Source organism: Vitis vinifera, chromosome 5 (assembly GCF_030704535.1).
Source record: "Vitis vinifera cultivar Pinot Noir 40024 chromosome 5, ASM3070453v1".
NCBI lineage: Eukaryota > Viridiplantae > Streptophyta > Magnoliopsida > Vitales > Vitaceae > Vitis > Vitis vinifera.
The window spans coordinates 25,006,385-25,031,691 of NC_081809.1; the positions used below are offsets into that span (position 1 = coordinate 25,006,385).

Below are 25,307 nucleotides of genomic sequence, written 5' to 3' on the forward strand. Positions count from 1 at the left end.
TTGAAAATTTTAAATGATGGAAATAAATGCTGGTAATGGGTCTTATAAGCATTAATGAAGGTAGATTTATATTTAATAGAGATTTATTTTATCAGAAAATAAAATAAAATAACAATTTAAATTATGAAAATAAATGCTGGGAATGGGGTCCTGTACATATGAGCATTAATGAAGGTAGACCCATATGTGATAGAGATTTTTATTTTTATTTTTTTGAATTTCATCAATTAAGGGCATGTTTGGATGTTTCATGTAAATGGTGCTCAGAAGGGTTATTCACCATCATGAAAATTGCGGCCCTCCTTACAAAATGATGGCAAACATTTGATGGTAACGTTTCAGGATAGATAAATGAACAAATACCCAATTTTCTTAGCATCCAAACAAGACAAACTTTTCTGAGAAATCTACTGTTGAAATCTCTCTGTTATACAATTTACTCCATCATTATCCAACCCCGAGATTTTCCTTAAGGAAACAAAAAGAACAATCCTAGTCATGACTATCCTATAATTATAAGCGAAGTTACCCAAATCATCAGCTGCCCTGTTTGGATCACAAGAAAATGAAAATGTCACATCTGACAATTCAAGAAAGCGATATCCCATCATGTTTCAGCTTCTTGAGAAATCCAGGATGAGAAGCTAAATTGGGGGGCCATGGAGGTTGATGGCTCTTCTCTAATGGCATTAAATTACAACTGCAGAGTCCACATCAGACTCTACAATCTTTGTTTTTCTTCGGTTTTTCTCACCATGCTGGAAAAACAGGTAAAACAGAAAAATCAAAACCTGTCCAGTTTCTATCAATTCAGCTAGGGTTTTGCTAGGCTGCAACACAGCCAAACACCAAAAACCTGACAAGTTTCAAATCGGGTTCTGACAGACTAGAGAAGCTACATGATCACGTGCACAGGATCGACAAAAACCCTACTGTTTTATTCAGGATATCAGTTAGGAGAAAATACATTTCAGTGTAATTTTAATGTTACAACAAGTAGAGAGTAGAAATACTCGCAATAATGCAGGGCATTGGGGGTCCAGCAAAGTGCAGTGATCTCTTCCTTTTATCTTTCAACAAAGTAAAAGCCGAAAATCTCTGCAACTGCCTCTTAAAGTTCATCCTGCAAGGAAAAAGAGAACTAGGATTTAAGCTTGGAAATGTTCAAATCAGTATTGAGTAACGGGAATGTGTTTTTTCAGGAGTTTGGCGCCTAATATGATAGAAATTAAGAGGAAAATTCATGCTTACGTGGTAATCATCCAAGTCGTCGTCTGGATCATGCTGCAAATGAAGTTATATTTGAATTAGAGCGATTATGAATCTAAAGCAGCAACCTGGAAATGGATTGATAATTGCAGGTTTCATTAAAGATACAAAGAGAAGGAATGATATGAGATACAATACCCTTCTACGGCGCTTCCTAGCTCCATACCGACTATCCCTTGCTGCTTTCCTCTTCTCACTTTCCTCTCTTGTTCTTTCCGCTTCCTAAACACACAATTCGAGTACTTTGAAGATTATTTGGGAAAAACAGTGCTTGCTAAAACTATGAACTCAAGAAAGAAAGCCCAGTAGTCATGGAACATTTTTTTAATCACCTTTTCTTCCCTGGCTCTTCTCACTTTCTCTGCTTCCTCGAATGCCTCTTTTTCAGCCTGAAATTTCATCATAAAACAAAGATTAGACACATGCACTTGACCAGACACCAAAAGTAGATACGAAGAGAAGCAGCTCACCTCTCTGTTCTTCCCCCATACGTCTTCTACAACTTGTCTTGCATACTCTGGGTCATCACAGATCAAAATGTTGTCAAAAACTGAACCAGCCTTAACCTGCATTGCCATGATTCATCAGGTTCTATTTGTAGCCAAGGATAAGTAATTATTAACTGAAGGCTCAGGAACAAAATGCTTGGCTAGATCAGGAAATCAATCCAAACTCCATTGAAGAGAGAAGCCAATATTTACCCAGACAAAGTAAAGCAACAAGTTTTTACACTCAGGTGGATACCAGCCTGGGTCAGTTTCAGGAGACCCAAGAACAGAGTCTCATTATTAGGCATGAATACCCAATCAACCATCAAGTGGGCCAATATTTTCCTTTCCTGATTTTACCAAACTCAACATTTCATTGACTCGGTCAACTTGAGATAACAACACAGATTTTTTATCTCGTTGGGTGCAAGTAATGATTATTGATATGATACCACCACTTCTAATGTGTCCCAACAACTAATCTTTATAACATTGATTTCCAATACAGTAATAAGCTGAAGCATGATGCTTACCTGCCAAACTTCAATTCCTATGTATTTTATTGGCTTCAGTACATATAGATCAGGGTCATCTTCAAACTCTGCAGATAAGAAAGAAAGCAGAAGTTTTAAAACTAATTTAGAGGTTGAACTGGTGTTCATAAGTCAATCAACTACAAGCATGGTCCATACCAGGAAAGATCAAAAAAATAAAAATAATAAATATAAATATTTTTTAAAAATCCAAACATAGTGCATTGTAACCTAGTAATCGATCCGTCTAGCAAAACTATTTTTGCACCCCAAAATAATATTTTTCAATGATTTGGGGGCAGGCTACTTGCTTTGCTCCTAACAGTGGGGATTCAAATCTAGAACCAGGAGAACTTGATGGATCAAACCGTTTGACCATATTGTCAACTCCAGTTTGAGAACGCTATAAACAGGCCCTCTAAAATATATTTTCTCCTTTCATTGTTTCTTATAGTCCAAACACAAAGCTAATCTCAAATTTGGAAGTGTGTTTTAGCCAGTGAACACTGCAGAAGACTGGAGCATACCTGGATTATCAATCCAAGGAGTCTTCCACTTCCCCTTATAGTTGGGGTTCTTGATCTTCTGTCATGTAGCAAACATCTTAAAATTTAGAAGCTGCACTTTAAATGTGATTGAGATACAGTTTTAACTTTTTATTAGTAGGTTGACAGCACCTTCCGTTTCCAAGGTCCTTTGTATGCTGGATTTGGAATCTTTGGTCGCCTCCATAAACCATCTTCTTCTTCATCCCAATCATCAGGCTACTCAGCAGGAAAATCAGTGTCATGGTATGTTAGAACATCATATATCTTTCCTTTCTTTTTTTTCCAACTATTCATCACCATAAGCCAATATACTTATTAAATGATTCTTTTTTTTTAAATAATAAACCAAATTATCCTATTATTGAAATGCATAAGAAAAGAGGAAAAGTATTTGGAGAGGAAAAAGATCTCCATATTCACTGAATGATAAACAATGTGATGTTCCCTCAGGACATGACATATAGACAAGGAAATTTGCATGGGTCCCAATAATCAAATTTTCTTTGACACCCAAAAGATAAGACTTATCCACTATAGCAATCATTATAAAGCATTTAATACTCAAGCAATCAGCAAACCTCTTTAGCCTTTGGATCGGGAATTTCAGCAGGAATTGAATCATATCCCTGCATCATCAAGACAGATTATTGAAGTCCACAATTTATATGGTAAAATTACAGATCACCATTTCAACCAATAGATAAAATGCAAAGCACAGTACCACTGGTTTCACATCATTAGGATCATCAATATATTCTCTATCGTCCCAGTCTGCAGGCTGCAAATAGAAGGGAAATCAAACACACATTTTTTACAGGAATTCTGAATAAAGATCCCTACTGTGAAAAGGGCTGTATATAAGGAGCCAGATTGGTGTATGCTGCCACCAACCAGAGGTTCCTGATTTAGTCATATAACAGTCATAAAAGATTGCTCCACCTTTTCTAATAATGGAACCATACCTTTCTACTGTCACCTTTGATTTTTCGTGGAGGAAGGATATCCCAGTCTGTGTACAAGCTTCCAAATTCTCTTTCTCGATTGTCAACAAGGACAGTATAAGTTGCGTCAGGCCTAAGAATAAATGTATAGAAATGTGTTAACTTGTCTGTTTCACATTGTATCTCCTTTTTTATGGGATAATTTTGTCCCTGGTAAGAGACTATAACATGGAGCTTCTTTTGCTGTGTGCCACATATATCTGGTCCAAACATCAAACTGCAAAACAGAAAGTGACTGGTTGGAGGAGTTATCACTATATCATTGTTGAAAAGTAGAAAAAAAACAAAAAAACAATTGGTATCCAGATACCCAATCATGCAACAGACCGAGAATTTGAGCCAAACAAAAGCAACAATTTAATTGCAAAACAATATACAACAACCAAACAACACTCAGTAATAACATAAGCAACCCACACGCACACGTGTTGAAATGTCTCTATTAATCCTTGGGCGCTTCTTCCTCTAGTCAATTCACATCTTTCTTTTTTATCTTCCCATTGGCCTTGTAAATAATTCAATGAATCATATTACTTATTGTTGCAATCATTTTTACTGATAAACACAACAAAACCATCTCAGTCAACCTTCCCTCTTCCCCTCAGTGGCTAATTCAACCTATAAGTTCTCTGGAGGATTAATCTCTTCTTTTTGTAATCTTGCCATTCATGCATCATAACATCCTCATAACAACTAAAACTATCCTATGGACATGGTGTCGTATCTTAGATGGGCCTACACCAAGTACCATAAAGCATTTGACTTCCTCTAGCATATTCCTAGTCAATCCACAACCAAAGTAAAAGGATAAAAGCTCAATATCAATCTGGTATAAGCTATTGTAATTGAAGACTTCCTTTTTTCTTTTTCCCCTTTTTTAAGAATATGAAGAGCCACACAAGACCAAGTATGAGATCTGCAGGGGGAGTCATGCAAGGAACATGTCAAGCACAAAAGACTTAAAAGATTATTTTGTATGCAAGGTTATCCAGCTATCCTTGTTGTAAAAATAATGATGAGCCTGCTTCTTTTAAAAAGGAAAAAAAAACAAAAAAAACAAAATTTCATTCTAAAAGAAGAAAAAAAATATAAAGAAATTACTGTTGCAAGACAAGTCCCTTTTGCAAGCAAAAAACACAAAACAGCAAGCAGCTATAATTTTAAATTTTTTATCATAGTGCCCAACAAACAAGCAAAATAATGAAACTATATGATAAGTGAAAGAATTACTCTACCTAAACACTGAACATTTTGACCATGTAAAAGAAAAAACAAAACATAAACAACAACCACCAAAAAAAGGTACGAAAGAAAAGTTCAGGCTCTTATGCTAAGGAATTTTCAAATTCTTATCAGAGCACATGATAGATTTTCCAAGAGAGGGGCTTTGAATATAAAACGGGGTGACTAAAAATTATGCAATGAAATTTCAGACCTGTAAGGAGTATCACCACCATATTTCTTCTGATTGACATAACCTGAGTGAAGCTTAATGTAACCACCACCGCATTCAATGTCCTGTTCAAACTTTATGGAATACTGAACCACAAGTGTTCTGTTCTTGTTGTTGAACTCCGGTATCTTTGCAGATATTGCAAAATGCTTGGCATCTTTATATGTCTGAATACCTGCATGATTTGGTACAGAACAGTGCTCAAACTGCAGTTATAAATAATCTCTAATTGATTACCACTTACTGAGTGGATTGTAACCCAAAATCAAAATGATACTCCTTTCCATGACCACTCTTTATCCACCTGTTTCTTGTTTATTGTAGATTGATATATCAATATTCAACACAATGGAAACCTTCTAATTCCAAATGCTAGGGTTCATGATGTTTATCAATCAAAAGTAATTTCTTGTCTTTTTTGAACTACATTTATAGTTGTATACAATATTCAAAACAAATCGTCAGCACTTGGTTAATGTTCAAGTGGTGTGAACTCTGAAGAACTCAATAGAAAAGGAGGTGCAATCGAATATGGTTCCATCCAGTTACTTGGTATGATGGTAATGCAGTACTTCTGTCAGAGTAAAATTAGCAAGATCCCTAGAGCTTTAAAAAAATTGGGGCTGCTAAATTGTCATGCATATCAAAAAATTGCTTTTATCTATGAATTGAAATGTGACACTACTAAGATCAGCAGTCTATATTTCATGCAGGAAATTGAAATAATAATTATTAGATCTCAAAAAAACGATAACAGGTATTTGAATCATGTAATGAGCGTGATAGCAACAACCATTTGTTTTTCAGATAAAATTACATTCCTCAACAGTGAGATTTAGCCACCAACCAACCTCTCCTCTGCCAATGTTCATCACTTATATTGATAGAAATGTCAATGTCGTACTTCATTTTTTAAAAATGACCCTGTGCCCTAACATAAGTTGTTTTTTTATCCAAACATATGAATAACATCAAACAAGGTTAGCAATGTGATTTCACTCTATTTCTTAAAGCCATTAACAGAATGTTGTTGACAAGAAGGTTAGTGTATTTTTAGAAAATAATTGTAGGCCTCTTTGATTTAGATAAAATTTCAGCTGAGAGAAGTGCAATTTTCCCAATACAAGGATTAAAGTCAACCATCAAACTGATTCAATCATTCTTATTTGTGGTTTACAACCACTTCATTCTGGTTAATATTCACAATTAAATGCTTCAAGGGAGTATAATGTCAATATATTTCGAAGTGAAGGGTGCAATCCAGATGCCCAGTTAAAACATGGTAAGCAGGCAATAGAGGTAGTTTTCTATTTCTGATTTATAAGCATTTTTCATTACTGGATCACCCTCCTTAATCTCGAAATCTAACATATCCTTCCTGAGTCGTATAATTTTAAGCATACAATATATCTTTGTTTCTGATATTAAAAAAAAAAAAGGTCATAAAATTTTATGCATAGATCAATTTCATTAAATCAACTTCCATTAATCTACAAACATTTTACCTTGTCAATAAAACTGCATCACCCTACCAAAACATCAAGACCAATCAAATTATTGAATTTGTCAATGGAGAGAATGGATTAACCTCTTCATTTTAAGAATCAATCAAAAAGTAAGTAAAATTTCATTACAAAATTCCTCAATAGAATTACCTTTATCATCAGGATCTCCAGACCATTTTCCAGCTGTGTGCTTAAACAAACCAGCTTTCCCTTCACTCCTTTTCCAATCTGATACAACCCAGCGGCTCTGCCATCCATCTTGTTGCCACAAATATTAATAAATATTTACATCAGTAAGCAGCCTAGTTCAATGCTTCCATTTGGTTGCTGAGAAATGTAGGAAAAAAGGAAAAAGAAACCGTACTCCATATCCTAATACAATCATTTATCTCAGTTGAAGTTGGTTTTTTACTTTCTTGGAAAACTAAAAGATAAAAGAGATAAGAACCCAAATTTTTTTGTTCTTTTATTTCCCTCAGCCTGCTTAACAACCAAACAAGGAACATAGAAAACATATAAACAGAGAAAATCCCGTAAAGATGTTTAAGCCAAAGCACCTCCTACAATGAATTATTTTGTTCCAAATTAAGCAAACAATTTAGATCATAAATTCCAGACTCTACTCGGTTGCAATGGAATAGAGAAGGAAGTAGCTCCACTGTGCCAAATCCTACTAAAACAACTACATAGCTTGAGTTTGAGTTTGGGTTTTGCGTGGAGAGGAAAATAAAATAAAAGAAACCTTAATGCCCATTTTATGTTTCATTTACATTTTGGTTCCCTTCGTTTTCTCGGCAATTGAACACAAGAAACATACAATCAGAGAGCCCATAAAGAAATTTAATCAACAACCCATTTTAAACCAATCATCAACACAACTTTCTCCCAATGCACAGCCACTAACGGTGGATAATTTTTCTTCAAATTAAGGGAAACAACATATCATGAATTCTCTTCTTGGCTCTCTTTGGCCACTGAAAAAGTACAGGGAAAAAGAAAATGGAAATGAAAAACCCAAACAGAGCTAATTCCATTAAGAAGACATCCAGCTTAAGTTTGAGTTTGGGTTTTAGGTGGAGATGAAAATCAAATTAGAAGAATCATAAGACCCACAATTATTTTCTTCTTTTCCTCTGATTTCCCAGCAACCACACCCGAAGAAACAGAAAAAATAAATAAATAAATCAGAAAAGAAACCCATAAAGAGTTTAATCCACGACCCATTTTTAACTTATCATTAAACTTCTTCCCACACAAAACCACCACTGACTATGAACTATTTTTCTGCAAATTAAGGGCAATAACGTGGCTCATAAACTCTGTACCACGTTTGGTAGCCGAGAAAGTTAACAAGGAAAAGAAGAAAAGAAGAAAAATCCCTACTGAGCTAATCCTACTCAGAAGAAGAATGCAGCATAAGTTGGACTTTGGGTCTTGGGTGGAGAAGAAAATCAAACAAGACAAACAATAAGGCCCACTTGACGCTGCTTTTCTTATTTGTTTTCTTCCATTTTCCCGCTACCAATCAATGGGAAAAGAAAAAAAATGCACAATCGGCGGAAGTCTCATAAATTAGTTTAATCAACAGACAACAGCCCATTTTGAAGCAACCATCAACACAACTTCTGATCCAAACAAAACTTCTGATTATGAACTATTTCTTTTTCTTTTTTTACCAAATTCGAGAGAAAATCTTGGATTCTAGGCTCTGTTCGATCGCCGAGAAAGTACCAGGAAAAAAAAAACCACTCCCCTGAGCCACTTCTACCAAAACTATAATTAGCTCAAGTTCGACTCGACTATGGATATTAGGCGGAGATTAGAATCAAGCAAGAGAAATCACAAGGCCCACTTGATGATTTGATGCTTAATTTTCCATTTTGTTTTTCTTCCGTTTTCTCAGCAACAAAACAAACAATACTAAAATCAAATCTAAAAAAAAAAAAAAAGATTAATAAATACCTTCAAATCGTTCTTCGAAAATAATCTCTGAATCTGAATAACGAAAATAGAACACCAAAATTAAAAGCAGAAGCTTTAGCGGCGGTTGCAGCCGAATCACCGGCATTTTGGAGGTCAGCCGGTAAAAGCAGGCGCAAATGCCTTTTTAGTGACAGAGTGGAGAGTTTGTAGTTGGAAAACTTGTGAATTGTCATAAATACCCCCCATTTCATTGAAGTGGCAATACTAGCCCTCCATTGTCCACAACTTGAAAATTGATATGAAACTTTTTTTTAAGTAAAAGTGAAGTGGATTCAAAGAATTTTTTTTTATATTTATTTTACTATAAAAATATTTTAAAAAATAAATATAATTGAAATTAATTGGAAGTTTGTGAATTTTTAAATTATTTAATTTTAAAATAAGTGAAATGAATTTAAAGAAATACATAAAAATAATTTATTAATTTTAAATCTTTTTTATTTTTAAAAAATTCTTTTCTATTTTCTTGAGAGCCAAACACAACTTAAAATTTTCCTATATATTAAAGTTATCATTCATTTTATGAAACCAATTAAACACAAAATTATGACAAAAAAAGCATCATATAAATTACAAAATCATTATTGAAAGAGGGCCAATAAAAAGGATAAAAAAAAAGTGGATTAATCAGATGGTTCTCAATGTTCCAACAAAAAAGTACTTAAGACTTAAGTGGTAAGCACATTAGTGCATGAACCAAACACACCAACAAAAATGATGTATTTTTAGACCACGGACTGACCCACTAACAGAAATTCTTTATTTCATGATTGAAAGCGCTACTTATACCAACAAGTAAAATCATATGTCTAGAATTTGATTTGTGATTTTACAATGGACTTTAAATCAAAGAGAAAAAGCAAAATTTGTAGTACTTTTAACTATGTCTCATTAATCCGTCATTTATTAAGAGCATGTCGTCATGGAATCTTGTCGTAGATAACAAACTATTTTAATAATATTAAAAATGTGTTTGATAGCGATTTTATTTATCGCATTTATGAAGATATTTTCTCATTTCCATTGACTTTTTTTCATTGATTTTTCAAGATTTTGCCTATTTTTCAATAAGCATCTACTTATTTATGTTGTTTGTACCATTGGTGCAAATATGTGTTCTTTGCATCTTTTATTTTAAAAAATGGAATATTAAAATAAAATTTTAATAAATTTATTAGTCTTAATTATTTGTTTTCAAATTCCATTTAATTTATTATTGAAAGAACAAAAATCATAAATTAAATACAAAAAATATATAAATTTTTAAATAAAATTATAAATATTATATATACCTTAAGATAATTTACTTACAAAATTTGATAAATTATCATTTTAATATTAAATGCATTTTCAAATTTACCTATTATCATAAAATGTTACATATTATATCAATTATAATATGTGTATTATCATTTTTGTATCATTTCTCATTAGTTTTGATCGATTTTCCTTCCTCTGATACTTTATGTCAAAACATCGACTGATATTTCCTGATATATCTCGATATATCTGCAAAATCAAATTATCAATATATGTATTAAAAAAAAAACCAATGGAGCTTACTTGGGATTGATGTGTGAAGGATAGGATTCCAAAATTTCAGTTGTTTCTCTCTCTACCTTCCTTGGAAGCAAACTAAATAGTAAAAGAATTTTGATTCATGAAACCAAAAACACAAATTCATGGCCTCAGGAGAAGATGACCATGTTCTTCTCTCCATTGCAAACTATTGTGATTTGTATAGTTTTTGAGTAAACAAATCCCTCCCAAATAATTAAAAAGAAAAGAAAGAAAACAATCCTATATAACTTCACATCAAATGCTTTTCTTGGTAATCAGTAATGACTACTCCAACTATACCTCAAACCCCCATGTAGGATTATGTACATAACTTATGGAGCTCCAAAACCGCTTGTTGGTTAAAGGGCACACCTGTGATGTCTTGTTCTTGCGCTTATATATATATATTTATATGGAGGACACTGTACTTGTTGATGCCAAGCTTATCTTCTTGTTTTTGATTCTGTTGTTCGGGTTGGTGGCGATGGTTGTGATCCACCACCACCAAGTGCAGCAGCAGCAGATTCCACATGCGTGAGAAGATACTCATAAATTTTCTTCCTCAGCCTGTCGATTGTCTCAGCTGAAATATGGGGTGTGTCGCCTTCATCCTTGCTAGACCCTATCTCATCTAACCAGTCATTTACGCTCTTGAGCTGAGTAAGCATACCTGCTATCTGACCGTTATCTGACAATGCCGAGATGTCCACATCAGCATCCAAGAACCTCTCCACAAATCCTAAGAACCAATCTTGTGACTCCATTCGCAACATTTCAGCCAAGTCAATGGCTTCGTCAAGACCATTTCCTCTGATCCACTCTGTTGGAGGTGGGGGCCTTGGTTTCTGGCTTGCAGTTGGCCCATCCCCTGGTCTGCGTGGAGTTCCTGGTGCAGCAAGCTTAGAGCCAACTGTCTGGCGGGCCTTGGTTTGTGTCTTTGTTGAAGCATTCTTAACAGAGTTCTCAAGGACTAACATGGGTTGATTTCCAGCTAGAGTCTTCTGGTTTTGAGATGGAGCCAGACCCAAAGTGGATTCTTTTCTAAATACACTGAAGGATGACAAATTGGTGGCCAATGCAGCATGGGCCCAGGAAGCTGCCTGTTTACGTCTATCCGAAGTGATCTTTAATGCTTCTTCTGAGGGGTTTTCTTCATGATCTGGAGATGAACCAACTGGGATGGTTTTAGATAGCGAATCAGCAACAAGGCGAGCATTATTCAAGCTTGCATGCAGAGTCAAGAACTGCTCCACAGCAGGCTGTGGGTTGTCTTCTTTAGCAGTCGAACTTAGCTCAGAGTATGTGCTGCAAGAGGGAAAACATAATAAATTATTTTGATAAGTTATAAAAAAACAATTTTGATAAGAAAAACATAATAAATTATGTTCACATCTTTTGGAATTTTTTATAAATACTGCATGGAAATACTATTTTTACTCAACACAAGATATCAAACAAGCATTGATGCACATTGGGTCAGTTATTGAAGTTTGAAAATTACAAAATAATTACCATTTTGTGGAAAAATAGAACAGATTAACAATCATTAAAGGCCTGAGGGCTAAGGTAGCTTCTCTATAAAAAGTTACAATGACTCGTGTTCAAGTACCATTTCAAAGCTGATAAAAAGCCACTCTGAACCCTTTCCAATATTAGCCCATTTCCACCCCTAAGAAGTTGCATGGCTCTGTTACCTTTTGTACTTACTCTTAAGAAACAAAATTATATTGTCTTAGTAATGTTATAGCATTACCAGGTATATGAAGCCTAGGAGGCGATAAAGAAATTATCAAAGATAATTATCCCTAGAGCATAAAACTTCCAATATGTCTCCAAATTTCTTTCAACTAAAACATGAGATCAGATGTATAAAAAGCTAGGTTTCTCCTACTTCACCTTTAGTAGGACGTGAGCCAAGTAGAAGGATGAGAGTAAGACTCAAGGATGCAACATAGACTTTGTGCATCTCAATGTTGGGAGTTAGAATGGTTTGAGGGTTCCAGTTTGAGGCTAAAGTAGGGAGCTAGTCGGGTAGGTGACAGACATCAAACATGGTTCTTAAGGGTTGATCCGCCAGTGTGTGAGATACATATCATTCATTCAGAGGAAAAAAGAAAAACCGGCAGCTTCATTTCTTGGATTCTTGTTTCCTCCAAATCCATACTGCCCTCACTTCAAACTTGGACGGTTCTTTATCCCAATGATATAACTCTTATGAAGAAATTCTTTAACTATCCTTGTTCTATATTTTATTGTCACAATATAAACTACCCAAAGTGTAACTTAAACCAATTGATTAATTAATTAATTAATTTAAGTTCCTTCCCCATAGGGATTAGCATTTCAGGAAGTCAATATGAAAATTGTTTGAATTCAATAGTATAAGAAAGAGAAAGATGCATGCAACAAGAAGAGAAATCAATAGTTCTCTTGTTTCCTATCAGAAAAATCAGCATGTATTAATTCGCCCAAGCACATAACACAATACCTATGGCATAGACACTAAATTTTGACTGGACTGCCCTGGCTCCTTACAATTTCTCCATGCAATAAACACCCACAAAAGCACATAAACACACTTCAACACATACATAATTTTGCATAGCCAACAGCTAGCAACAAATATACACATATCCTCATGTCTGGACTCTGAAGAGTTCCATGTTTGACCCAATGTGTGTGTTTGATACACAGGAAAAGAAATATGAATAGGATGGGAATAGAAGAGAATCACAATACATGTGGAAGAGAGGAATCAAAGTTCTGGCAAGAGTAAGATTTGATTTCCATAAGAATGAATTTTTTTTATTCCTATTTTCATTCTAAGAACCAATCCAAACATAGTAATGAAAGGCAAATGGAATGAATTTTCCATTTTCATTCTCTATTCCCACATTCCAAACATGAGCTATGCGTAAGAGCAATAAACAAATGACTTTGTTGCGGAAGGAGACTACTATACCAATTTAGACATCAGAAGAACATATTTCAAATCCACACACACAAGTTGGTTAAGTTCAAAGCATAAATGTGTGAGATGGAAGGAAAAATACCTCCTTCATTGAAAATTTTATGTTCATTAAGATAGAAAATTTCTCAAACTTGTTAAGAAAAAGGGAGAATTGTTTGGATCTTGCTTCAACTTCCATGAAGCTATTAATGCATGGGGCTTCTTCCAAATACCCAAGTGAGCACACTAAACCTTATCAACCTCTAAACTAACAGGAGAACCAATCATGTATTGTTACCCAGGTAACAACACCAATTGACATTGACATAAGGAGGGTGATATGGCCATCTCACTACAGAAGAAAGCTACATGTGGTAGGTGCCTGAAGTGTCTTCTATACACCCAAGCACATGTGTCTGACACAGAAAAAGATGCTTGAATAGAGTTTCCTTATATAGCATGGGACAAATCTCAATTAATAAATGCTTTAAAGTTCTTCTGAGCTGGAATCCTTACAGCCTATCAGATAGTTATAGCTATATCTGTTAAATACTGATCCTAAATACTGTATAAAATTGTTTTCACAGCTAGATCATGCCAAACTTTCAGTAATTTAAATCACCATTATTTTTGGGTTGTGCTTGATGGTCAGTAAGACCTGATGGCCAATTCATTGCAGTATCCAGAAAACTGACTGATCTGATCCTAGAAACTCCAAATAGGGGAACAAATTTTAGTTTGACGCAACCCAATCATTCTACTCAGCACTTCCTCATCAATTCCTATGATTCATGAAAGCCATGACATGTCCAACTAATGAAATACAAGGCCCACAATATGAGTGATGATTAAACTCATTGATGCCAAAGAGATTTAACCAGGGAATATCATTAAAAAAAGAATAAATAAATAAAAAAGAATGCAATGAAACGGTTTTGTGACAAATTTTAAGGTGCTTTCACATTTATTGTAAATATTGCTCCTCCTTGGTTAGTATTACCTTAAGCATCGAAGTAAGCTCTCTGCAGCAGAAGCCTCTTGCATGGCCTCTATGGCAGATATTTGTGCAGCATCTCTGTGCTTCAAAACTTCCTGTTAAAAAAATATGAAGATATTTTTGATAAATTTCTTCCATCATAAAATTTTTTACAAATTATTACAAGGATCAGAAAATTGAGATCCATATGTAATATATCATGAAAATTTAAAAAAATAATAAAAATAAATAAATAAAAACCAGAAATCCATAAAATCTCAGGCACATGAAATGAAAAGATCTGCTCCTAACAGACAAGAAGTGACTATGCCAACAGTCTTGATGGTTAATTGGTAATTTTCTTCAGGACAAATGTGGAAACTTCACTGCCCAAAGTCAAGCTATTACTACAACAAAAACCAAATTACTGTAGGAAATAAGGATCATCCAATTTGTATTATTTCGGGATTCTTCAAAATGATGATTCATCCAATAGTTATATTGCAAACCATAGATTGTTGGCATAGTTTCTCATCAAAACCACCCATACTATTTATTTAAGCAGTGTAAAATTTGTGGCTTGAAAATTTTTCCATTAAGAGCCAAGGAAATTTGTCAAGCATGAAGGAACGTAAGAGTTATACCTTTCCGAGCTTTGCAAGAGAAGATGGAAGTGAGGACCATGAAACACTTCCTTCTGTTAATCTCTTACTATTCGGGAAAACCTTGACCAAGTTTCCTGGTAATCCATGATTATTAACCTCCGATGATTTCTTTCCTACAGCACTTCTTTGTTTATTTGACTTTTCAACATCATCCAAAGCCCCATTTCCATTCATTTTCTTTATAGACATCTGTGCCTTACTGTCATCTTTAGATGACTGGGTAGACATCCGAACTTTACTCTCCTCTTTAGATGGTAACCTGTCACTCAAGAGATTTTTTCTAGGAACCTGGCCAATATAATTTAATCAGACAGAGTAGACATATCTAATTTACAAAATATGAGATAGAGATGAACTATAAACAAATGAGATGTATTCAGAACCTCAAATATGATTTAAGACATTGGAAAAAAAAAAAAAGAAGCAATGGATGGATTAGACGATGGTAGTGCAGAACATATGACTTTCAAAACCATTTTGAGCTCTCGCACAAAATCATGGCAAAGAAAACATGAGGATATTGTTTAAATTTTCACAATCCAATACAGCAATGATAGCTGGATAAATTATTTATCCCAAAGTTTCAAGGATTCTAATAGAAGAACCACCTCTAGAGCAGCTACTTGAAAGAGTATAGTGGAAACAATAAATATATGGCAGAGAAAGGGAATAATATCTGTTATAAACTCACCCACACTAAAACACTTGTATTTTGAAGGCCTACATTATCATTTACATTCAAGACACTTCAATCATTTGAATTTTTCAGTATCAAAATTCAGTGATGAAAATAAAGGGAAGAAAGAAACCAAAAGCTTACAGAAGAACTCCGAGTTTCAGGCTTTAGTTCATGCTTGGTGGCCCTCGGTTTTGAAGTTTCTCTGTTCTTCACCTCTATGCTCCCTTCCCAGCTCTTTCTGAGAGCCTTAGGCCCCAACTCAATCCCATGAACTGCATTTCTGAGCAGGCTTACAGGCACCTTCTTCCTAGTTGGACTTAGCCCTCGAACAGAACTTGCCTTTTCCACCAATCCAGGCTTAGCTGTGGCCCTCTCTCCTTTGATCTTTGCCTGCTGCTTAAATCCATTTGCAAATTTCTCAAAAGAAGTTGGTAATGAATAGCAACTTGTTGGGGACGAAGGGATCGATCGCGAATTCGAAGACTTCAATCTTGCTAATGTTTCCTTTTTATCTATAACAACATTCAAAGACTGTTTTGACAATTGAGACTTTGATCTACTTAAAGATGGCGTTTTTTTATCCCCCTGCTCATCCTTACCAATACCATTTGATCTCACTGCCGTGCATTTCTCCTTATCCCCAACATGATTATTACTCAATACTTTGGATGGCGATTTCACTTTTTCCACATGTTTCAATCCTAAAGAAGAATTGTTGAGGAATCCAAGTGAATGAGTAGCAACAATATCTTCTGGGCTTCCAACACAAGGGTGTCGGCCAGGTACAGGCCTAACCCCATGAAGAATGGGAACTGGGGAAGCGGCCTCAAGCCGTTCCACATGTATGAACTGACCCAATTGAATCTTGTCACTGAGAATGAGATCATCATGTTCATCAGGAAGAGAGACATATGTAGCATGTGAAGAATCTGAAACCTTGAGATAAAACCCTTGATTTGGAAAGAGCTCACCACCTGCAAGTGCAGGAACAATGCTCACAACTTGCAAGAGAGATGACCTGTACTCACCAGCAATCTTTATATCTGTATTCATATGCTGTAGAAGCTTCAGAAGCACACCAGGAACAAGAGTTGCCATTTTTGAGACCTTCAATATGCATTACTATGAAAACCCAGATGAAGAAATCCAAGATTTCATACAAGAACTCAAGAGATCTCTATGCCAAGATTAAAAAACAGGTTTCTTCTCAATACCCAGATTGAGAAAACCCCTTTTTCCTCAGCCCCATATTGAGAAGACTCTTTTCCCCTCTATACCCATGAATTTGAACAGGTTGCAGAGAGCGGAACAGGAATCACCCACTAACCCTGATGAAATGAGCAACAAAAAGAACAACTTCAATCATACAAACCAAACACACATTAAAAAAAAAAAATGCATTTTTCAATATGCAGATTAAAAAAAATCTAGGTTTCTGGCACTACTAATAATGGTGTACATATAATGCAAAAAACCGACAGATTACACACCAACCCAGATGAAATCCATAATAATAAAAAAAAAAAAGACAGCATTAATCACCCATTTCCAAGCATTGAAAAGAAATCCAGGGTTCAAGATTCACAAATTCAGAGTCAAATGTTGAAGCTCTTGGAACCAAACAGTAACAATGGAGCAGAAACTGAGAAAAAAAGGACGAGAGAAAACTCACCTGCCAGATGGGGAAAGTGCTCAAATATACACAACCTTTGGCAGTTTATGCAAAACCAGACACAAACCAAAGGCAGTGTTCAGCGAAAAAACCCAAATGGAAAAGAAAGCTTCAATCTTTGGAAATTATTGATGGGGTACAGACTAAAAACAGATGAGCAATGAATGATTAGTAAGAAAATCCAGATGGGTAAAAGGCACTTTTTCTATAAGATAAAGAGGAATAATGTGAAAGAAGACCAGCCTTCAGAAGTGTCTGAATCTGGACGCATGTGCTGTGGTATTGAATTTTGCAAACAGAACCCAAAAAAAATAAAAATAAAATAAAATCCCAAAAAAAAAAAAAACGCAAAGAAAATAATTGATGCCAGGCTCACACTCAGTTCATGATTGAGACAAAGAGGTGTCAGAAAGACTTGCCACATACCCACAACACAAATAGAAGCTGACCCACTTTCCGGACCTGATTGGATTTCCAGAAAACCAAAGGGAAAATGAGAGAAACTGATAGAAATTTTCCAATATCTGAAAAGGAATCTTATCAGACAATAAAATAGTCACAAAATAAATGATATTTCTATAAAATATTGACGTCCTTTATATTATTAATTTAAAATTCTACATATGGTGGACATTTTTTCCCTTCTTTTTCTGGGTTTTTGAATAAAAAATTATGCATGAAAATGGGTGCATGTGCAATGCAGTGGAGTGTCGGCTACCTGAAAAGATGTCAGATCTGATGCAAATTGCGTAACCAAAATGTGACAGACATTAGGTGGTTGAGGACCCACTCCAACCCTACTGAATTTTATTTTTTTAATTTCAAGAAAATAAATTTTTCCATAAATATATTAAAAACAAAAATTTAAGGTGTGGTTGTCAATAAATTTAGTTACACTTATTTCCTTCTTTATTTTTTTTCTCCTAATTTTTGCACTCTTTGTATTAAATTTTTTATTACAAATGTGTAAAAATCAACTTGAATTTCAATGAATATTATTGATTTTTTAGATATTTTTAATTTATAAATCAAATATAAAATATAACCTTATAGTAACTATTTTTGAAAATAATTTTTAAAAATAGTTTTTAAGAAAATTTTAAAAAATTATTCTCTAATTTTTGTAAAATAAAAGTTTGGAAACTTAAGATATTTTTAATATTTTAAAATTAAATTTCATATATAATATTTTATTTTTAATTATTATAATTATTTTTTAAAACATCCCTTGAAAAATAAGTGAAAATTTAAAAAATAAAATAAAATATGTTTTCTAAAATACCAAATTTTTTTATTCTTAAAATCAAAAAACAAAAAACAGTTTTTGATTCTCAAACATGTTTTCTATGTTTCTTGTTATGAAGAACAAAAAACTATTCTTAAAAACACTTCCCAGATACATCTAATCATATTAAGCTAAGTTCACCTCTATCAATCATTTATTTTTATCATGATTAAGTGTTTTCATAATAATAGGTTTTGAACAAAATTAATTTTTTATAGTTATTGAAAAACAAATTATTATTATTTTAGTTCAAATAATTAAACCCATGGGCATTGGCATCTCAATTATTTACTTCTTAGCCTAGTAGCAAACATCCCTTTAGGTATTTTATTTATTTTATAAATATTATATAATTTTCTTTTTGTAGTTATCAATATGATTGGGTTTGGACTTATATGCAATAGACTTAGAATCATCCTATTGTGACCAAAATTTAGCACCAATTTTGATTCTATGTATGTCTTTTATTCACTTCTCTTCTATAAAAGCTTTATTTTCTCAAAATGTATGCTAAATTTTTGGCCTAATTCAAGCTAATTTCATTACATGAGCTTAAATAGAGGGTAAGAGGGAAAATGGTTGACAAAGTTTTTTTTTTTCTTTTTTTTATACAAAAGTCATATTTATTTACAAATTTGCCCCATGATCCAAATTTAATTACTTGTTAAAGACTCCACTTGTATTAATATTAATATTCATATTAATATTAATATTAATATTAAGGCATTAAATCATTTTCAATTTTTGATTTTTAAATTCTAAAGAAATATAGACTAAATCAAAGTTTAAAGACAACATTAGGTTTGCAAATAAAAACCCATAAAAGACTTCCCAATTGCCAACTTGTGAGCCAAAATTTTTTAGAAATTTAAAATAATAATAATTAATAATAAGAAAAAAAAATCCAAGGTCAACCCTAGAAGAAAAAAAAAAGTGAGAAAAATCAGAAAAAGGGAGATTCATGATGAGTCAGTGACAAGACCAAGTCAAATCCAATGAGTATTATGGTGTTAGATCCAATATGATATGATAAAATTTAAGGTGTTGGAATCCAACACATTAAAAATGAGAAGAATAAACTTGCATGTCAAACAAAACCCTAATTCATCTTTCTTTTTTTAATTATAGGCTTGACCCAACTTATTTTAGTATTATTCTTTTTTTTTTATTTACATATAATTAGGTTTATATGCATGTCATTTTGAAGATATTTTCCTCTTCAAATATAAGGGAAAAAAAAAAGTATTTTCTTTTTCTTTTGTTAATTAAAATTTTGAGAAAATAGAATAAAAGTATCACCCAATATTCTTTATTCAAACTTTTTCACTTTTATTTTAGATTTTTTTAAATAAAGAAAAATATATTAGCATTTTCCTTTTATTTTTTAATATTTTTCTCATATTTTCCATAACATCCAAATATAAGAAAAATAATTTTCTCAATATTTTTTTTTGTCTTAACATTTCTTCTAATCAAATGACTCGTACCTCAAATATATTCTAATATAATTATTATATAAATTTCACAACAGTAAAAAAATAAAAAATAAAAAACAAATGCATATACAAAATCATTTGATATTATTCAAGGGGGTGTGCATGTTTTTTAGATTTTTTTTCAAAATAATTCATAAAATATTAGGTTTGGGTCTAATTATAGCATCCAACGATAATTTTTTTATATGCATCGAAAATACATCATTGATCAGATAATGTTATATGTATATTTTATGATCTTATTATTTATACTTTAATTATATTTTTTATATCCTTATAACTTAATCTCATTTATTTATATTCGATAATTTAAATTTCACCCCATATATTTCAATGTTTCAGGTCTCTTATTTGATCGACACCCTTACCCTACCTTAACACTTTGATATAAGATTATAAACATAAAAATTAAAAAAGAAAAGTATGTAATCATGGAAAAGCTCCCACATGTAAAGAAAAAGCTTAGCCAACCCATCACTTAGTGACTCATGACCTAATCATACATATATATTTTTGTTTTTGCCTCTAAAATTGTTCCACTTAATTCTTACTTTAATAATCATATAATAAAATACTAAAATAAATACCCAAAAGTGGTTGTAATTATTCTTATGCTTTATAAAGTTCACTAAAGCTAAAAGCAACAAGTTTAGGGTTCTCCCTTCACTCATTAGCAACTAATCTCCAACCAAAAAGGTCAATGGTTGTTGGGTAATCAATAACTACAACAAAATCTACATGTTTCAATCCAAGAAGATTTTTGTTTCATCACACTTGCCCTAATTGTTTGATTAATTAATTAAGAGAATCTTATTTTTTTTAGGGTTAATTAGTCTTGATTTTTTATATGGGTTTGGTAGTTAGGTGAAAATCAACGGTTGAACGAAATCTCGTTAACAATAATTAAATATTACTTCATCGATTAATCTTTTTTATAATTTGTCAAATTTTTCATCATTAGCCTTGTTTTGAAGAGTAAGTACAAAAAATAAATCATGATGAATGAAGATATAATTTTTATGAATAAAAAATTTTGATTAAAAAATATGCTAAGAAGTTCTTAATAATTAAAAAAACATTTGGTGTTACATAGTAATATCTTATAGTCTTGATTATAATAGTTTTTAGAATTATTTGATTAAAAAGAATAAAATAATTTCAATGTTTGAACTTAAAAAATAATTTATTTTTTACATAAATATCTTTTAAATTTGAATTATTTTCATATAAATTTGAGAAGAAAAGTTATTTTAACCATAAAAGAAAAGATAAAGGGAATAATGTTAAATATATATATATATATATATATATATATATATATAGCAGCTTTAAAATAATTTTTTTTTATTTCATGCACTTTAAAGTTATAGGTAATTTATCTAAGAGTTATCAAAGATGGTATGTATGGATGATATATAAAATTTAGATTTTATAAAGTTGAGTTTCTAATTTTTTTTTTTTTTTGTTATTTTTTCTACGCAAGAGTATGAAAACACATTTTTTTTTTCATTTTTTATAATAGCAGAATTATTTTATCCTTTCTATTAAATAATTTTAACTATAGAGTAAAAGTAACTCTTTTTGTTGTAAAATTCATTTTGCATATAAGATTTGTATTTTAAAAAGAATAAATTATAATTTTAAAATAAAATTTTCATTTCCTTTAGAAAAAAAGTATTTTCATTCAATCATACGAAAAAAAAATCATAAAATAGAAACTCAAATTTATAAAATATAAATTTCAAACAATTATCTAAAAATAATTAATATTTCTTACACTTTTTTTTTTATCAAATATAATATCTTTAATCATTCAGATACTATTTTTTAATGATATAAATATTATTTTTAATCATGTACTACCTTTAATTGGTAATTACATGAAATTTAAATTTTTTTTTTTTTGAGAGTTTTATTTCATGATTATTTTTAAATGAGTGCATGAAAACCATTTTTTATTTATCCAAGTTCATGTTTTTATCCAAAAATCATTTAAAAATTATGTTTAGTACTTGAAAGTTGCTTGCATGATCAATTTTTATTTATTTTTAAATATTCTTTAATCAAATTTTCTAGTTTATAAATATAGAAAATCACAACACGTCATTTGATAAAAAAAAAAATTAAAAATTTAAATATATTATCTTTCAAGGCAATGGCAATTTACTCCAAGGTACAGCTAGGAAAAGGAAACTTCAAAGACAGAACTTTTTGAAAATTACAGTTCAAAGAGAAAAGGACATTTCATTTCCTCAAAAGTTGTGAAGAAAGTAACAAGATTGTATAAATGTAAAGTCACTCAATAAATTTTATCCATTTTTAAATTATTTATAAAAATATTAAATATTTGTATGTAATTTAGAAAATACGGATATTTTAACACAACCATCTAAAATCTATAAAACTTTCAATTTTCAACTTTTACCTTTATAAATAAGTAAAGTGTCCAAGTATTGGTTTTATTAAAATATTCCAACACAAATATTTCAAAATATAGAATCTGTTAACCAAAACTCATGCACACACCAATAAAAAAATAAAAAAATATATAAGATTTTTAATGTGATTCAATAATGATATGTACATCCTAAGTGCGTACCAAAGCACACACGAATAAAAAATAAAGAAAAATATGAGATTTTTAACATAGTTCGATGATCAATATGATTGGTATGTCCACAATATGTACCAAAACTCAAAAATTCACTAATCAAAAAGAGTTCAACCCGCTAATCGAATAGCTTGACCTTCGACATCCTAAGTAAAACACAATAAAATTGATTCAAACTTAACAATTCAAGGAAAAATAAAAATAAAACCCTAAAACCAATTTTGAATTTAAAATTACTTACAAGAAATATAAATTTTTTTTTTTTGTAATTTAAAAAATCCAAACACTAACAGAAAATAAGAAACTAAATTTATAAAATAATTAACATTTTATATATTTTTTGTTCAAATATAGTATCTTTAATCGTTCAGGTATTACATTTTAATGACATAAATATTACTTTTGACCATATATTGCCTTTAATCCATCGCATGAAATTTAAATTTTTTTTAAAGAGTTTCTATTTTATGATTATTTTTATATAAGTGCATGAAAATTCTTTTTTTTTTTTTTCCTTATAATAGTTCATGTTTTTATCCAAAAATTATGTTTAGTAGTAGAAAGTTGCTTGCATAATATGATTTATAATTTGTATTATAAATTGCCTTTTGATAATTTTGTCTTATTTTTATTTTTTTAATATTTCTTTGATCAATTTTTCTAGTTTATAAATATAGAAAATCATAACACGTAATTTGATATAAAAAAAATTAAAAATTTAAATATATTCTCTTTCAATGAAATGGCAATTTATTCCAAGGTACAGCTCGGAAAAGGAAACTTGAAAGGCAGAACTTTTTGAAAATGACAGTTCAAAGAGAAAAGGACTTTTCATTTCCTCAAAAGTTGTGAAGATAGTAACAAGATTGCATAAATGTAAAGTCACTCAATAAATTTTATCCATTTTTAAATTATTTATAAAATATTAAATATTTGTATGTAATTTAGAAAATACGGATATTTTAATTTTTAACACAACCATCTAAAATCTATAAAATTTTCAATTTATAAATAAATAAAGTGTCTATAAGTATTGGTTTTATTAAAAACATTTTAACACAAATATTCCAAAATGTAAACTCTATTAACAAAAAATCATGCACACACAAAAAATAAAAAAATAAATAAAGAAAAACATGCATACATAAATAAATAAATAAATAAAAAAAAGAGATTTTTAACCTTGTTTGATTATCAATATAAGTAGTACGAGTCCATGTACCAACACTCAAAAATTCATTAATCGATTGGAGTTCAACTCGTTGATCGGGTACCTTGATTTCTGACATCCTAAGTAAAGTACAATAAAATCAATTCAAGTTTAATAATAAAATAAAATTGAAATAAAAAATAAAAATAAAAACCCTAAAACCAATTTTGAATTTAAAATCACTCACAATAAATATTAAAATAATTTTTTGTGATTTTAAAAATCCAAACACTAACACAACCATCCAAAATCCAAAAAAAATAAATAAAATATTTATAAGTACCATTTTTTTTTATTAAAAATAGTCATGGTTGAATATTCCAAAACGGAAAGTGGAAAAGCCCAAAACCCTAAACCAATTTTCACCTTTTTAAATAAAAAAATATTATGGTTTAAATTAAATTTCCGACGAAAATGCATGGCATGGTGATGGTGACACCCACCTAAAAAACCAGAAATAAATAAATATTCTCACATACGCAATGATGGAGAGATTTATGGAGAAAGCATGTGAACCACCGACTTGTTTGAAAGTACACCACCCTGGGATGAGTAATGGCTTGACCATTGCCTAACTATGATTCGATTACCTTTTAACATCTTCAACTAACTCAAGTGGATCAATTGCTCCGATATATTGACCTTCTCAAATATTGACCCCAATTGCCTTTCCAACGTTATTAACGATAGGATTCTTGAAAATTTGATCTTAATTCCCTAATTATGTTTTATTTTTCCTTAATTTCCTTATTATGTGAACACCGTCTTCTCCTTACATTAGAATGAAACATTTGCTTAGTGCCACGAATGGACATAATGATCCTTTCCAACGTGCTAAAGTAGATAATGAAATGTCATATTCACATCTTCACTTATTAGCTTCACTGCCTCACTTATTTGACTTTACTTCTTCATCTCACATCATTATAAAGACACTTTCTACTACTTAAATAAGGATAATTGCTTTTAACTTAAAATGCGTTCGACAGTAATTTTAAGCAAAAACCCATTTGCAAAGGGAACAGTCTTCTCCTTACATTAGAATGAAACATCTGCTTAGTACCACGAATGAACATAATGATCGTTTTCAATGTGCTAAAGTTTCAATGTGCTAAAGTAGATAATGAAATGTCATATTCGCATCTTCACTTATTAGCTTCACTATGTCACTTATTGACTTTACTTCTCCATCTTAGACTTTACTTCTCCATCTTACATCATTATAAAGACATTTTCTAATACTTAAACAAGGATAATTGCTTGTAACTTAATCATTATCAAATGCACTTTTAATATCAATTTATTAGGTATCCTCTACATTCTATACAAGGTGCTCATAATATAACACTAATGCTTTAAGTCTTACATGAATTGTGCTTTAAGTCTACATGAATTGGGGACAATGCTCGATGGGCCCAATTGA

The 25,307-nt window shown here is 31.4% G+C and overlaps 2 protein-coding genes across 5 annotated transcripts; both read right to left on the minus strand.

The window, feature by feature from the left end:
• Positions 1-346: 346 nt before the first annotated feature.
• LOC100267984 (calreticulin-3) lies at positions 347-8,934 on the minus strand. Of its 2 annotated transcripts, XR_002030180.2 has the most exons (15): positions 8,760-8,923; positions 6,948-7,055; positions 5,275-5,467; positions 3,801-4,056; positions 3,560-3,616; positions 3,417-3,464; positions 2,968-3,054; positions 2,818-2,875; positions 2,291-2,358; positions 1,740-1,835; positions 1,602-1,658; positions 1,408-1,491; positions 1,252-1,284; positions 1,014-1,123; positions 347-758 (listed from the first exon to the last, which is right to left on the minus strand). XR_002030180.2 is itself a non-coding variant. In XM_010652325.3 (14 exons), the coding sequence occupies exons 1-14, from the start codon at positions 8,863-8,865 to the stop codon at positions 1,112-1,114; spliced, it is 1,263 nt and encodes a 420-aa protein (XP_010650627.1). In that variant the 5' UTR covers positions 8,866-8,934; the 3' UTR covers positions 920-1,111. The 2 variants fall into 2 exon arrangements, 1 of the variants encoding a protein (XP_010650627.1); XM_010652325.3 differs by lacking the exon at positions 347-758 and having other exon boundaries at positions 920-1,123; positions 8,760-8,934.
• A 1,482-nt stretch (positions 8,935-10,416) lies between these two features.
• On the minus strand, positions 10,417-17,909 carry LOC104879471 (hypothetical protein). Of its 3 annotated transcripts, none has more exons than XM_010652328.3 (5): positions 17,709-17,909; positions 15,752-16,938; positions 14,911-15,219; positions 14,291-14,382; positions 10,417-11,645 (listed from the first exon to the last, which is right to left on the minus strand). In XM_010652328.3, the coding sequence occupies exons 2-5, from the start codon at positions 16,706-16,708 to the stop codon at positions 10,784-10,786; spliced, it is 2,220 nt and encodes a 739-aa protein (XP_010650630.1). In that variant the 5' UTR covers positions 16,709-16,938; positions 17,709-17,909; the 3' UTR covers positions 10,417-10,783. The 3 variants fall into 3 exon arrangements, with proteins under 3 accessions (XP_010650630.1, XP_010650629.1, XP_010650628.1); XM_010652327.3 differs by having other exon boundaries at positions 17,283-17,819; XM_010652326.2 differs by lacking the exon at positions 17,709-17,909 and adding an exon at positions 17,153-17,276.
• Positions 17,910-25,307: the final 7,398 nt, after the last annotated feature.

Excerpts from the sequence above, each read along its gene's own strand:
- LOC100267984 (XM_010652325.3), bottom strand. The coding sequence starts at position 8,865 with ATGCCGGTGATTCGGCTGCAACCGCCGCTAAAGCTTCTGCTTTTAATT. Across the intron at positions 5,468-6,947 it reads TGGAGATCCTGATGATAAAG|GTATTCAGACATATAAAGAT; the intron begins GTAATTCTATTG and ends CAAATCATGCAG. Across the intron at positions 1,285-1,407 it reads CTAGGAAGCGCCGTAGAAGG|CATGATCCAGACGACGACTT; the intron begins GTATTGTATCTC and ends CTTCATTTGCAG.
- LOC104879471 (XM_010652328.3), bottom strand. The coding sequence starts at position 16,708 with ATGGCAACTCTTGTTCCTGGTGTGCTTCTGAAGCTTCTACAGCATATG. Across the intron at positions 15,220-15,751 it reads CTGAAACTCGGAGTTCTTCT|GTTCCTAGAAAAAATCTCTT; the intron begins GTAAGCTTTTGG and ends TATATTGGCCAG. Across the intron at positions 11,646-14,290 it reads AGCTTACTTCGATGCTTAAG|CACATACTCTGAGCTAAGTT; the intron begins GTAATACTAACC and ends TCCCTCTTGCAG.